The 12,971-nt window shown below is 49.9% G+C and overlaps 1 protein-coding gene across 6 annotated transcripts in view; it reads left to right on the top strand.

The window, feature by feature from the left end:
• The window catches only part of NRF1 (nuclear respiratory factor 1), a 76,861-nt gene that overhangs the window by 46,660 nt on the left and 17,230 nt on the right, over nucleotides 1-12,971 (top strand). For 5 of the 6 annotated variants that reach the window (XM_053404604.1, XM_053404603.1, XM_053404607.1 and 2 more), the window contains 2 exons: nucleotides 2,696-2,853; nucleotides 6,882-7,006. In XM_053404604.1, the coding sequence (XP_053260579.1) occupies nucleotides 2,696-2,853; nucleotides 6,882-7,006 (283 nt within the window). Of the gene's footprint in view, nucleotides 1-2,695; nucleotides 2,854-6,881; nucleotides 7,007-8,982; nucleotides 9,750-12,971 lie in introns of those variants that run through there. The other variant, XM_053404605.1, reaches the window with a different exon arrangement.

The raw sequence follows: 12,971 nt of genomic DNA, 5'->3' as shown, positions 1-12,971 counted from the left end.
AACCAAGATACCTCTGGTTGCGAAGAAGCCATAGCCCCGCGCAATCTCTCCCTGCCGGACAAGCCTGCATTCGCTCCATAGGATGCACACACATTTCCCCTCAATTTTTGGAGGGGAAAAACTGCGTCCAATGGAGCGAAAAATACGGTACATACACTGACTGGCAACAGCGGCTCCCTCCTGAGGCTCAGGCAGAGAATTTTCCCATCCGTAGCTGGAGATGGCTTTGGGGATGGAGTCAGAGACCTTCTGCTGTGAAATGCTCTACCTATCTAGATGAAAGAGGTGGGGACATTATATCATATGTGGTGAAGGTGTAAAGCGGTAAGACAATTTTGGAACGAGATACAGTGATACCTCAGGTTAAGTACTTAAATCGTTCCGGACGTCCGTACTTAACCTGAAACTGTTCTTAACCTGAAGCACCACTTTAGCTAATGGGGCCTCCTGCTGCCGCTGCGCCACCGGAGCACGATTTCTATTCTCATCCTGAAGCAAAGTTCTTAACGTAAAGCACTATTTCTGGGTTAGCGGAGCCTGTAACCTGAAGCGTATGTAACCCGAGGTACCACTGTACACGAGGAGATCAAAAAGAGCCTCAGGAGCTCTATTTCAAAAAAACCAGAGTCATACTTATTGAGCTTTATTAACAAACGACATAACCAAGGACAAAAGGAATATATTTTTGTATATAACTGCAGCCACAAGAATACTTATGGCAAAATATTGGAAAACAGAAAAAGTACCACAAATGACAGAACGGCAAGTTAAGATTTGTGAGTTTGCCGAGATGGCAAACATGACTGTAGCAATCAGGGACTGCTCCAATCAAAAATTCTACACAGAATGGGATTGCATAGGGGGATACCTGAAGAAATATGGTGTTAAAGCAGAACTCCTAATAGGCAATTGTTAAGCGTATAAGGACAAAAGAAGTAATTTTAATTTATTGGTTTTCATGTTATTTTGTTAAAGCAACTAGAAAAAATATTATGTTGGGAAGATCTCACATAGGTGAAGGGAAGCAGTGGGGAGGGGGGGAGGGTAAAAAGAAAAAAGAAAAAAACCCTCCCATCGCCCCTCCACGTACCAAAATCTTGGCATTGAGAAATGCACCCAAGCTGGCCCAGAGATGGAAAGAAGACAAAGTCCCAACCAGAGAAGAATGGCAGATTGAGGTGGTGGATTATGCTGAAATGGCAGAAATGACCGGAAGAATCAGAAATCAGGAAGAAAAATTTAATAAGGAATGGGGAAAAATTACAATTGACCTTAAAAACCATTGAAAGACAGTTAAAATTGTTAGCAGGGTTGGGATAACACTTGTAGTTTAATGGTGGATTTTGGATACAATGGAGACGCAGAAGATTTGGATTCTGATAAAAGATGCAGGAGGAAATGATTAGTAATAGGACCCACAAAGGGGAGAAGGGGAGCCCAGGAGATTCTTCAGAATCTTGTTCTTATGTTGTATGTTGGATATGTGAAATTCTTATAAGACAGAGCTATTCCACCTGGCTTTCAATTTGAACTTAGCCTGATCTTTTATTCCCCTTCCTTTCCTCCCTCTCCCCCTTTTATGAAGATCCCACAGCTGATTCTCCCCCGGTCTCCTCACTGGCCCAAACAGGACTAATTTAGCCAGCTAGCCCTGGTGATCATCCAATGTTTATTGGATGGATTTCCCCCCTAAATTGATTTTTGAATTCTGAATTTATTGTTATTTACGTTTTATACTGTATTTTATGCTCTTTTTTGTTGCATCAATTAAGTGTTTAAAATTTGTTGTCAGCCGCCCTGAGCCTGGTTTTCTCAACCGGGAAGGGCGGGGTACAGTGGTGCCTCGCAAGACGAAATTAATTTGTTCCGCGAGTTTTTTCGTCTTGCGATTTTTTCGTCTTGCGAAGCACGGTTTCGGAAAAGTTTTGGAAAAGCTTCAAAAATCACCAAAAACCTCAAAAAAGGCTACCACACCGCGTGCTATGAGTTGCTCCTCGAAGTCAAGTCGCAACTGTATTAACGGTGTTAAGAAAAAGGAAGCAAACTTGCAAGACGTTTCCGTCTTGCGAAGCAAGCCCATAGGGAAAATCGTCTTGCGAAGCAACTCAAAAAACCAAAAACCCTTTCGTCTTGCGAGTTTTCTGTCTTGCGAGGCATTCGTCTTGCGAGGTACCACTGTATAAATAAAAATTATTATTATTATTATTATTATTATTAGAAAAACCAAATAAATAAATTTATTGAAAGAGAGAGAGAAATGTACCCAAGCAGGAACAGTCCCTGGGTACCTTCTGAGATGCCTCAGAATAGGTTAATTAAATTGATGGAGGAATTTAGGGAAAGTATGTTAAGAATAAGTTTTGAAATATAAAGATAGAGGTTTAGAAGTTAAAATTTGTTTATGATAATTGAATTAGAGGAAATAAGGTAAAGTGGGGGGGATAAAAATTGCTGAGCTAAAAATTGGAATTGGAATACAAGAAGGGCAGGTATGGGGAAGTCAAGGAAATTGGGTATGGAATGTAATTACGGTAAACTTTTTAAACTGCTGTTTTTCTTTCTCTCTTCTTTTCTCTTTTTTTCTTTTTCTCCTTTCTGTTTTACTTTGTATTCTTTTTTGAAAATTTTAATAAACATAACTAAAAAAAAATTAAAAAAAAATGAGATGCCTCTCTCGTCTTCTCCGTCCCACCAGGTGGAGCAGAACTGGGCAACGCTACAGGGAGGAGAGATGACGATCCAAACCACCCAGGCCTCAGAAGCCACGCAGGCAGTGGCATCCCTGGCAGAAGCGGCAGTGGCGGCATCGCAAGAGATGCAACAAGGGGCGACAGTCACCATGGCCCTCAACAGGTATTGAGATGCTGTCGCCAAACTGGGCACCTGGGGTCTTCATTGATGTTTGGGTGCTGGGCTGGTTTGGTGCAGGCCAATGGCTCCTTGCTGGGGCGCGGGTGGCGCTGTGGGTAAAACTTCAGCGCCTAGGACTTGCCGATCGTATGGTCGGCGGTTCGAATCCCCACGGCGGGGTGAGCTCCCGTCGTCCGGTCCCAGCTCCTGCCCACCTAGTAGTTCGAAAGCACTCTGAAGTGCAAGTACATAAATAGGGAACGCTTTATAGCGGGAAGGTAAACGGCGTTTCTGTGTGCTGCTCTGGTGCCGGTTTGCCGGAGCAGCGTCGTCACGCTGGCCACGTGACCCGGAAGTGTCTGCAGACAGCGCTGGCCCCCGGCCTCTTAAGCGAGATGGGCGTGCAATCCCAGAGTCAGTCATGACTGGCCCGTACGGGCAGGGGTACCTTTACCTTTACCTTTTAATGGCTCCTTGCTACCTAACCTCTCTCTAAAAGTAACTTGCAAAAGAAGCAAAGTTATAGCTGGAATTGGCCAAACCGCTCATGAAATCTCACCTTGGGTAGTTTGGCAAAAAGTCAAGTCTCTTTTAGCCAACAGTAGAGCTGTTTTGTGGGGGACGCGGGTGGCGCTGTGGGTTAAACCCCTGAGCCTGGGGCTTGCCGATCAGAAGGTCGGCGGTTCGAATCCCCGCAACGGGGTGAGCTCCCGTTGCTCGGTCCCTGCTCCTGCCCACCTAGCAGTTCGAAAGCACGTCAAAAGTGCAAGTAGATAAATAGGTACCACTCCGGCAGGAAGGTAAACGGCGTTTCCGTGCGCTGCTCTGGTTCGCCAGAAGCGGCTTAGTCATGCTGGCCACATGACCCGGAAGCTGTACGCCGGCTCCCTTGGCCAATAAAGCGAGATGAGCGCCGCAACCCCAGAGTCGGCCACGACTGGACCTAACGGTCAGGGGTCCCTTTACCTTTACCTAGAGCTGTTTTGGGATTCAGAAGACTCGGCAAGTCTGCCTTTAAGAGGCCCTCTTCTAAGAGAGCTCTGCAGTTCTGAAGCAGGGCGCAGTGCTCGTTTGCTTGTTTCCCGCCGGGAAGGCAGGCCTGCTGATGACAGAAAACACCCCAGCCGAAAACAGCAATAAAATACCATCAAAGCATTGCACCGTTTATATTTCCCTCCTCTTTGTTAATAGGCCCTCAAGGTGATGGGGCAACAGGCTCTCGCGCTTGCTTGAGAAAACTTAAGCATGGTGGGGTAGCCAAATACCTGCGTCTTCGCTTTTAAAGGGATTTGGTTACGAATTTCCCATTTATTTGCTTATTTATTAAGTGCTCATTTTGTTAGCACAACACCAGAGGCAAAATGCCCTTGACAATAGCCAGGTGGCTGCTAGCCACGACAGAAGCATAGCATGAGGAGCTGAGGGGGTCGTTGTCCCGGGCTCAGTCTTTTGGGGGGCACATCAAGGCACCCCGCCCTGCCGTGAGCTGCTACATCTTTCTCACAGTACCCTGCGGCCAAGGAGGGCACAACAGGTGTGCTCCCTGACCTCTGACCAGCAGACACACACAGTCTGAATGTTGTCACCTGTGGCGATGGGCTGTGGGGTGCCCTGCCTCTACACCGCAATAACATTCGACATCAGGCCTCTGTTGCTTTCGAAGCCGATTCCCTTGCCGACACACACACACACACACCAGCTCGGCTTCTAAGCCTCAGATGCGCAGGAGGACTGGCTTGGGGTATCGGCAGGAAAGTCTGCTTTGCTGTGGGGAAATGGTTCTGATAGCAGCGGATTTAATAGCGTCCCCCGAGGGTTTGTTAACAAGCCTCCAAGCGCCTGAGCTCACTCGAGCAGTCCTTGTGCGGGAGTGAGGCGATGGCTGGGCCAGGAGCGAACAGGATTGCAGCTGACAGATATGGGAACCAGAGAGAAAAGGCATTGTTCTTTCCTGTTGCAGCCCAATAGTCATACAGTGGTACCTCAGGTTACATACGCTTCAGGTTACAGACTCTGCTAACCCAGAAATAGTGCTTCAGGTTAAGAACTTTGCTTCAGGATGAGAACAGAAATTGTGCTCCGGCAGCAGGAGGCCCCATTAGCTAAAGTGGTGCTTCAGGTTAAGAACAGTTTCAGGTTAAGAACAGACCTCCGGAACGAATTGAGTACTTAACACGAGGTACCACTGTAGTAGTATTATATACTACACCCAGAGTGGCTGGGTACAAATAATAAAGTTTTTATTACAGTCATACCTTGGTTTTCAAACAGCTTAGTTCTCGAACGTTTTGGCTCCCAAACAGCGCAAACCCGGAAAGGACTGTTCCGGTTTGCGAACTATTTTTGGAAGCCGAACATCCGACGGGGCTTCCATTGGCTGCAGGAGCTTCCTGCAGCCAGTCGGAAGCTGTGCTTTGGTTTCCGAACGTTTTGGAAGCCGAACGGACTTCCAGAACAAATTCCGTTCGACTTCCAAGGTCCGACTGTGTTATATTTATTTATACCCTGCCTTTTTCCCCTGACAGGGACTCAAGGCAGCTTACAAGTATGAACTGCTATAAACATGAGGGCAAAACATTAAAAAACAAGAAAATATTAATAGAATTGTATATGTCTGCATATAATTCTGTTAATGTTTGCTTGTTTTTTGTTGATTCCACCCCCAAAGCCTGTTGGAAGGAGAAGGGCTTCCCCTGCTGGCAGAAGGACAACAGGGAGGGAGCCAATCTGGCTTCTCCAGGAGGGAGTTCCAAAGTCTGGGAGCAGCCACTGAAAAGCCCCGCTTCTGTGTCCCTACCACGTTCGCCTGTGAAGGCGGTGGGACCAATAGAAGCCCACTCTTCGAAGAAGAGCACACATAATACCTGCTCCCCATTTACAAGCGATCAATCTCTCTGTGTGGCAGCGCTTGCACTGTGGAACTCCCTGCCTGTTGATATCAGGCAGGCATCTTCACTCTGCTCTTCTCTGTGTCCGCTAAAAACATTTTAGTTTAGACCAGCCTACCCAGACATACAGGGGACACGGGTGGCGCTGTAGGTTAAACCACAGAGCCCAGGACATGCCGATCAGAAGGTCGGTGGTTCGAATCCCCGCAACGGGGTGAGCTCCCATTGCTCGGTCCCTGCTCCTGCCAACCTAGCAGTTTGAAAGCATGTCAAAGTGCAAGTAGATAAATAGGTAGCGCTCCGGCAGGAAGGTAAACGGCGTTTCCGTGCGCTGCTCTGGTTCGCCAGAAGCGGCTTAGTCATGCTGGCCACATGACCCGGAAGCTGTACGCCGGCTCCCTCGGCCAGTAAAGCGAGATGAGCGCCGCCACCCCAAAGTCGGCCACGACTGGACCTAATGATCAGGGGTCCCTTTACCTTTATCCAGACATATAGTCCTACCTTGGCTTATGTTACCCTCGGGTAACGTAAACTTCAGGTTGTGAAAGCGGCAAACCCGGAAGTATACTTCCGGGTTTTGCCACATGCGCAGAAGCGCTGTATCGCGCCGTGCACATGCAAAGAAGCAGCACCTCCGATGGCAGAAACCGTGGGATCCGTCTGGAGCTCTGGAATGGATCCCGTCCGCAACCGGAGGTACCACTGCATTCAGTATGGATGTATGTTGTGATCTGCTTTTAGCTTACTGTCGATTTTATGTTTGGAATGATTTGCACAGTTGCTTTTACACATTTTTTTTAAACTGATGGGTGTATTGTTTTATTCTCTTCGTAAACTGCTTTGAGGGATTTTTTTTTTTTACAACCTAGCAGTGTATAGATTTTATGAAATAAAGAAAGAAAGAAGATGCTTTGGTGGGGATATTCTGGTGGCTCCTGCCTTCTGCAGGGCTTTTGTGAACAGAGACATGTTCCCCATCATCTCTCCAACTTTGCCACGCCTGTTACCTTGAATCAGGAACACTTTTTTTTTTAACTTCCCAGGGCTAGAGGTTAAATTTGGGACTCCTGTCCATGCCAAGCACGTTTCATTGCTTGCTCTCTCTCTGTCCTTTTGGTAAGCTCTCCTCTCCTTGCCTTGCAGCGAAGCAGCCGCCCACGCCGTCGCCACGCTTGCAGAAGCCACCCTCCAAGGCGGGGGCCAGATTGTTTTGTCCGGTGAAACTGCAGCAGCCGTCGGCGCACTCACCGGGGTTCAAGATGCGAACGGTAGGCCGATGCAGATATGCAATTGCGTTTCTTCCTGATTCCTTTGTGAAGTCGCTCAGACTGATGGATGGGGTTTCAAAGTCTCACTGGGCCCAAAGAAGGTGGTTCCCAGCCAGAGCAGTAAAATCTACCCGCTTTGTCGTTTACTCGCCTCAAAAAAGAGTAGTTGTTGGGCTCTCAGAATGCAGGAAAGTTCGCAGAACTTAGCTTCTCCAATTTATAGGCCCCTCTGTTTCCGTGACATGGGTGGAGCCACGCAATTCAGGTCTTTGCACGCAGAGGTCCCAGATTCAGTTCCACAGCTTCACTGGGGAAAAGGTCAGGTTAACAGGAGATAGGAAAGACCTCTGCACAAGGTCTCTGGACTGAGGTCCAGCTCCGAGGGCCTCCTAGGGGTTCCCTCCCTGCGAGAAGTGAAGTTACAGGGAACCAGGCAGAGGGCCTTCTCGGTGGTGGCACCCGCCCTGTGGAACACCCTCCCACCAGATGTCAAAGAGAAGAACAACTACCAGACTTTTAGAAGACATCTGAAGGCAGCTCCGTGTAGGGAAGTTTATAAAGTTTGATGTTTTATTATGTTTTTATATGTGTTGGTAGCTGCCCAGAGTGGCTGGGGCAACCAGTCAGATGGGCAGTGTATAATTTTATTATTATTATTATTATTATTATTATTATTATTATTATTACAATGGTACCTCTAGATGCGAACAGGATCCGTTCCGGAGCCCCGTTCGCATCTAGAAGCAAACGTAACCAGCGACGGCACGTCTGCGCACGCACGCGTCGCTTTCCACCACTTCTGCGCATGCGTGTGACGTCATTTTGAGCGTCTGCGCATGCGCAAGTGGCGAAACCCGGAAGTAACGTGCTCCGTTACTTCCGGGTTGCCGCGGAGCGCAACTCGAATGCGCTCATCCCGAAGCGCATTCAACCCGAGGTATGACTGTATCATTATTATTATTATGAGGTATTATCAGACCTCAGGGGCACAGCCCAGCCAGGCAAAAACCCTCTAGGAAGTGTGCATAGTAGGGCTAGCAAGATATGGCCTAGGAAGAGAGAGCATGCCTGGGCCAATGGTGTGCCTCAGTGTAAAGCGGTTTCGTACGGTTCCCTGTGTGGCGTAGACCTGAGCATCCTTCATGCTGTTTACTCCGTTGGGTTTCCCGCTCCAGCCTCAGAGCCGGTAACCAAGCCTAGAAATGTAGGCGGTCTCTCTGCTTGCTTAATTGCTGCTTTTCTGCTCCTGAGAGCCCAGGCACCTTGCAGCTGGTAAACAAGTCACTTGCAACGCGTTCAGCAAAGCGTTCCAAAACCTTCCTCCTTCCTTCAGCAGGGCAAACAGTTCTGAGGCTGTTTGGCTGCTCCAGCCCTGCCCCAAAGAAGACTTTCTTGGCAACTGGGTCTTTGCAAAGTGGGACTCTGGCAGGCCTGCAGAACCACAGAGCGTTCTAGCAAGACTGTTCTGCTTTCTGCCCGGGGGTGCAGGTGTTCCAAGCCCATCTAATGGGTTCCTATGCAAAGAGGCGCTTCTTAGGATTTTGCAGCCATTGAGAGCCTTATCCGCAGGGGCTGGGGCTGCTAATAAACAGCACTTCGAATTTCACCCTGCAGCAAATTGCGATTCAGTGCAGTGGGCTGTCGTCGGCTCCAAGCTGCTGAAAAGCACCAGAAGGAAGAGTTCCTCTTGTGCTTAAATCCTGCTTGCAGGCATCTGTTTGGCTATTGCAAGAACAGGATGCACAGTGTATGGGCCATTGGGCTCATCCAGCGAGCTCTCCTTACGGCTAGAGGGCTGGTGGTTGCTTGTTCTCTCGGACCCACTTATGCCAGAAGCTGCTCTGACCTTGGTCTGCGCTCAGAATCACTGTAGAGTTGGAAGGGACCCCGAGGGTCATCTAGTCCAACCCCCCCTGCAACGCAGGCATTATTAAATTATTGTAGTGCCTAAATCCCCACTGCCTTACATCTTGCAGCTCCTGTTGCCCCAGAGGAAGTGGGGAGCGAAGCCCCTGCTGACCCCGTGAGCCTCACTTGGGGCGTCCCCATGGCACACTCCTACATCATCTGGCCCGCAGGAAACGGCATGGAAAGGACCTTGGCATCCCTTTTAAGCTAAGGATTGAGATGGGTTGGGCAGAGCTGCCGGTCCCAATCCCCCTCCGAGCCCTTCTGCCTTGCTCACCCGTTCAGAAATGAAATGGTTTCTTTTCCAAGAGGGTTGGCGGGCTGGTCAGATATTGCCAGCTTGAAGAAGGCCTGTGATTTGACCTTGGTCAAATACTGTCAAATATTCTGAGAATGCCAACTTATTGGTGGCAGCTCAAGCCCCCCCCCAAGTTTTGTGATGATGCCCATATCTTTGCAATGGCAGGTATAGGGCCTCCGCCCCACATCCTTGCAGCAGTCAGGAGCAGATTCATATGAAAGCTTCTCTTTCTGGTCACGGCCAGTGGCTCCTGACAGGGTGCCAGCCATCTTCAGACGCAAACGGCCACCCCCTGACTCCCATTTTGCTTGCTGCAGGGAACGCAGGCTGCTCCCCCCTTTCCCACGTGGGCTTACATCGGCCTGGAAATATCTTCCAGCTTTCAAAACATCAATTGCATTGTTTCGCAGTAACGGTTAACGGCTTTGGGGTTCTTTTTTCTTGTAATTAGTGTGACCATCAAAATCTGTAGATGATGAAAGTGCCCTCTCTCTTTTTGTTGCTGTTGTTGTAATAAAGTGAATGCTTGAAAAATATTTGACCATTATTTGACCAACGTTCGAACAAGCCAGGTGACCCAAGTCTTTCTTTTTCTTCCGAATCCTTCACATACCCAGCTCTTGACATTCATGATAAAGGGGTTGCATTGCTGGCTTTCTGCCCTGCAACCCCTTCCATCCCCATGCCATTTCTTCTCTCCTACCATTGCTCTTATGGGACGCAGGTGGCGCTGTGGGTTAAACCACAGAGCCTAGGACTTGCCGATCAGAAGGTCGGCAGTTTGAATCCCGGCGACGGGGTGAGCTCCCGTTGCTCAGTCCCTGCTCTGCCAACCTAGCAGTTTGAAAGCACGTAAAAGTGCAAGTAGATAAACAGGTACCGCTCTGGCGGGAAGGTAAATGGCATTTCCGTGCGCTGCTCTGGTTCGCCAGAAGCAGCTCAGTCCTGCTGGCCACATGACCCGGAAGCTGTACGCCGGCTCCCTCGGCCAGTAAAGCGAGATGAGCGCCGCAACCCCAGAGTCGGTCACGACTGGACCTAATGGGCAGGGGTCCCTTTACCTTTTTACCATTGCTCTAATTTTGGGTGGCATTAAGAGTTCGGTGCCTCTGGCTAAGCTAGGTTGGGAGCTGGGGAGCCTTGGGGAACACTGTGCCATGTAGTGTTCTTACATAACTGGCCGATCGCTTTTCCTTCGCCGGTGGGCGGGCAGCACTAGCAGACTCTTTGCAATCGCACGGAGCGCAAACGCTCAGCATCCCCGGCTCGTGCTTGTATGTTTTTTTGCGTTTTGACTTCTGGGCAGGCCAGTCCTCTCCCACCCGGCACCCAGGAAAGGATCTGCCCGGTTACACAGGCGTCAGCTCCCCGGCGTAGCCAATCAGGGAGGCTTCGTTAGCGCGGAACTCGGTCGGCGTAGAAGATTAAGGGGGCAGCTATCTGATTGGTCACGAATAGGTGAGGGAGGGGAATGAGGGCGAAGAGCCTTAGCGAGCGGTGGAATTAACCAGCCAATTCATTCTGCCCTAGATTTGATGTGAACGAATGGGCTCGTTCATCATCCTATTACGTATGCCTCCTCCGGCCCGTCCTTCGCTTCTTAGCAAGAGCTTTGCCAAAGTCCAGTAATCCTGACGTCCTTTCCTGCAAGGAAATAGCCATATCTGTTACCCGTATCGCCGCTGGTTAGTGGAGGCCAGGCGAGAACCCCTCCCTGACCATAAAGTCAGTGGGTGGCAGAAGGGATGTTCTTCAAGGGTCAGAAAGCTGTATCTCTGCTTCCAGGGTTCATGGTACAGCGATCTCTCCACGCTGGAATCTTTTGGACACCAAATTTAACTGATAAGAGGACTTTGTCCTCCTAGCCCTTCTCCCGTTAACCCCAGTCGATGGAGATTGGCTGCGGTTATTCAGTGGAGAAGAGGAGCGCACTCGCTTCACCACCTCACGTGTCCCTAGCCTTAGCTAGTACGTTTCCGAGCACAATTCAAAGTGTTGGTGCTGACCTTTAAAGCCCTAAACGGCCTCGGTCCTGTATACCTGAAGGAGCGTCTCCACCCCCATCGTTCAGCCCGGACACTGAGGTCCAGCTCTGAGGGCCTTCTGGCGTTTCCCTCATTGCGAGAAGTGAGGTTACAGGGAACCAGACAGAGGGCCTTCTCGGTAGTGGCAGCCATCCTGTGGAACGCCCTCCCTTCAGATGTGAAGGAAATAAGCAGCTATCCTATCTTTAAAAGACATCTGAAGGCAGCCCTGTTTAGGGAAGTTTTTAATATTTAACGCTGTACTGTTTTTAACACTTGATTGGGAGCCGCCCAGAGTGGCTGGGGAAACTCAGCCAGATGGGCGGGGTATAAATAATAAATTATTATTATTACTATATTATTAGCTCTGACACTGAAGTCATGTTTCGGGGTGAACCTGAGCAACCTGTTTGCAGAGGGGCAGGGGCTCCCATGAGCAGAACCGAGTGTTTCAGTTCGGTGGCAAATTCATAGTGGAGGGGGCTCTCCGTGGCTACTGGCCACGGTGGCTGTGGTCTGCCTGCAAACTGGGAGGCTGCCATGCTTCTGAATTGAGAAGGAGAGAAGTAGCTCTTGTGCTCGAATCCTGTTTGCAGGGCATCCGGTTGACCACTGTGAAAACAGGATGCTGGACTTAAGTGGGCCGTTGGCCTGACCCAGCCGGCTCCTCTTGCACGCCTATTCAATCCAAATTCTGCACCAATAAAGGGTGATTTCTGCGGCCTGCATGGATTAGGTACATTGACAGAACGTGCACAATTCGTCTTCTATTTCCTGATCTCCGGTTCTAGTTTTGCTAGTTGCGGGTCAGGAGCTTTGCTGCTCACCGAAGCTAATCCCATCCGGCCCTCTTCCTGCCCTGCTGAGATGCCAGCAGCAGGGACACAGCAATAAGGACTAAAGACTTGATTCATTAAATAATGAAAAAGGCAGTTCTCAGAGAGCTGAATTCTGCAAACTGGGTGCTTTATTTGTGGAACTGCAGGTGCAATCCTGACTGTTCCAGAATGTCACTTCGTCTCAGTGATCTATCAAACGCCGAGCCCAGGAAGTCATGTGACCATCTCTTCCTCCCTCTCAATATGACTGGTGGCTTTTGGGATGCCCTGGGAAGATTAACTGTGGTGTGTTTGGAAGGGAGATGCCTCCAGCCCCAAGGTCAATTCTGCCCACTGCAAATCCAAGCCCAGCACTTGGTGTGCTTCTGCTGGTCGTCCTAGACTGCTCCTGGACATTAACACTTGCCAGTAGGAGCTGTGCATGCGCTTCTTACTTCTGCCATGGGCCCCAGCACAGGCATTGCAGCACTCGGCCGGGACACAGCGGGACTGAAGCCAGGCTGCTGTCTAGGCAGGGCCTGACGTGTGCCCGCCTGTCTACCAGCTGGGACTGAGAGAGCGTAGTGGCGAACTCGGCCCCGTGGCACTGACTACATCCTTCTGATCTGGCTCAGTGGGCCTGGAGCCCTGCAGGTGGATTGGGCCAGAGGCCATTCCAGCCCAGTTGCCTGCTCCCTCGCCAGGTGCCACAACGGACCCCGTGGCATCCCTCTCCCCATTGAGAGACATCCTGTCTCCGATGGTGGGTGGCATCTCTGGGCATGAGCAGGACTCTGCCTCGCTTGGCCTTGCGTTCCGCACCTGCAATTTGGGAAGGGTACAGTGGACGCTTGGGTTGCGAATGTGATCCGTGCGGATGCATGTTCGCAACCCGCAGCGTTTGCAACCCATGT

This window comes from Podarcis raffonei, chromosome 10 (genome assembly GCF_027172205.1).
Source record: "Podarcis raffonei isolate rPodRaf1 chromosome 10, rPodRaf1.pri, whole genome shotgun sequence".
In the NCBI taxonomy this organism is placed as follows: domain Eukaryota; kingdom Metazoa; phylum Chordata; class Lepidosauria; order Squamata; family Lacertidae; genus Podarcis; species Podarcis raffonei.
The sequence above is the reverse complement of the archived record's forward strand: the minus strand, read 5'-3'. Positions and strand labels throughout refer to the sequence as shown.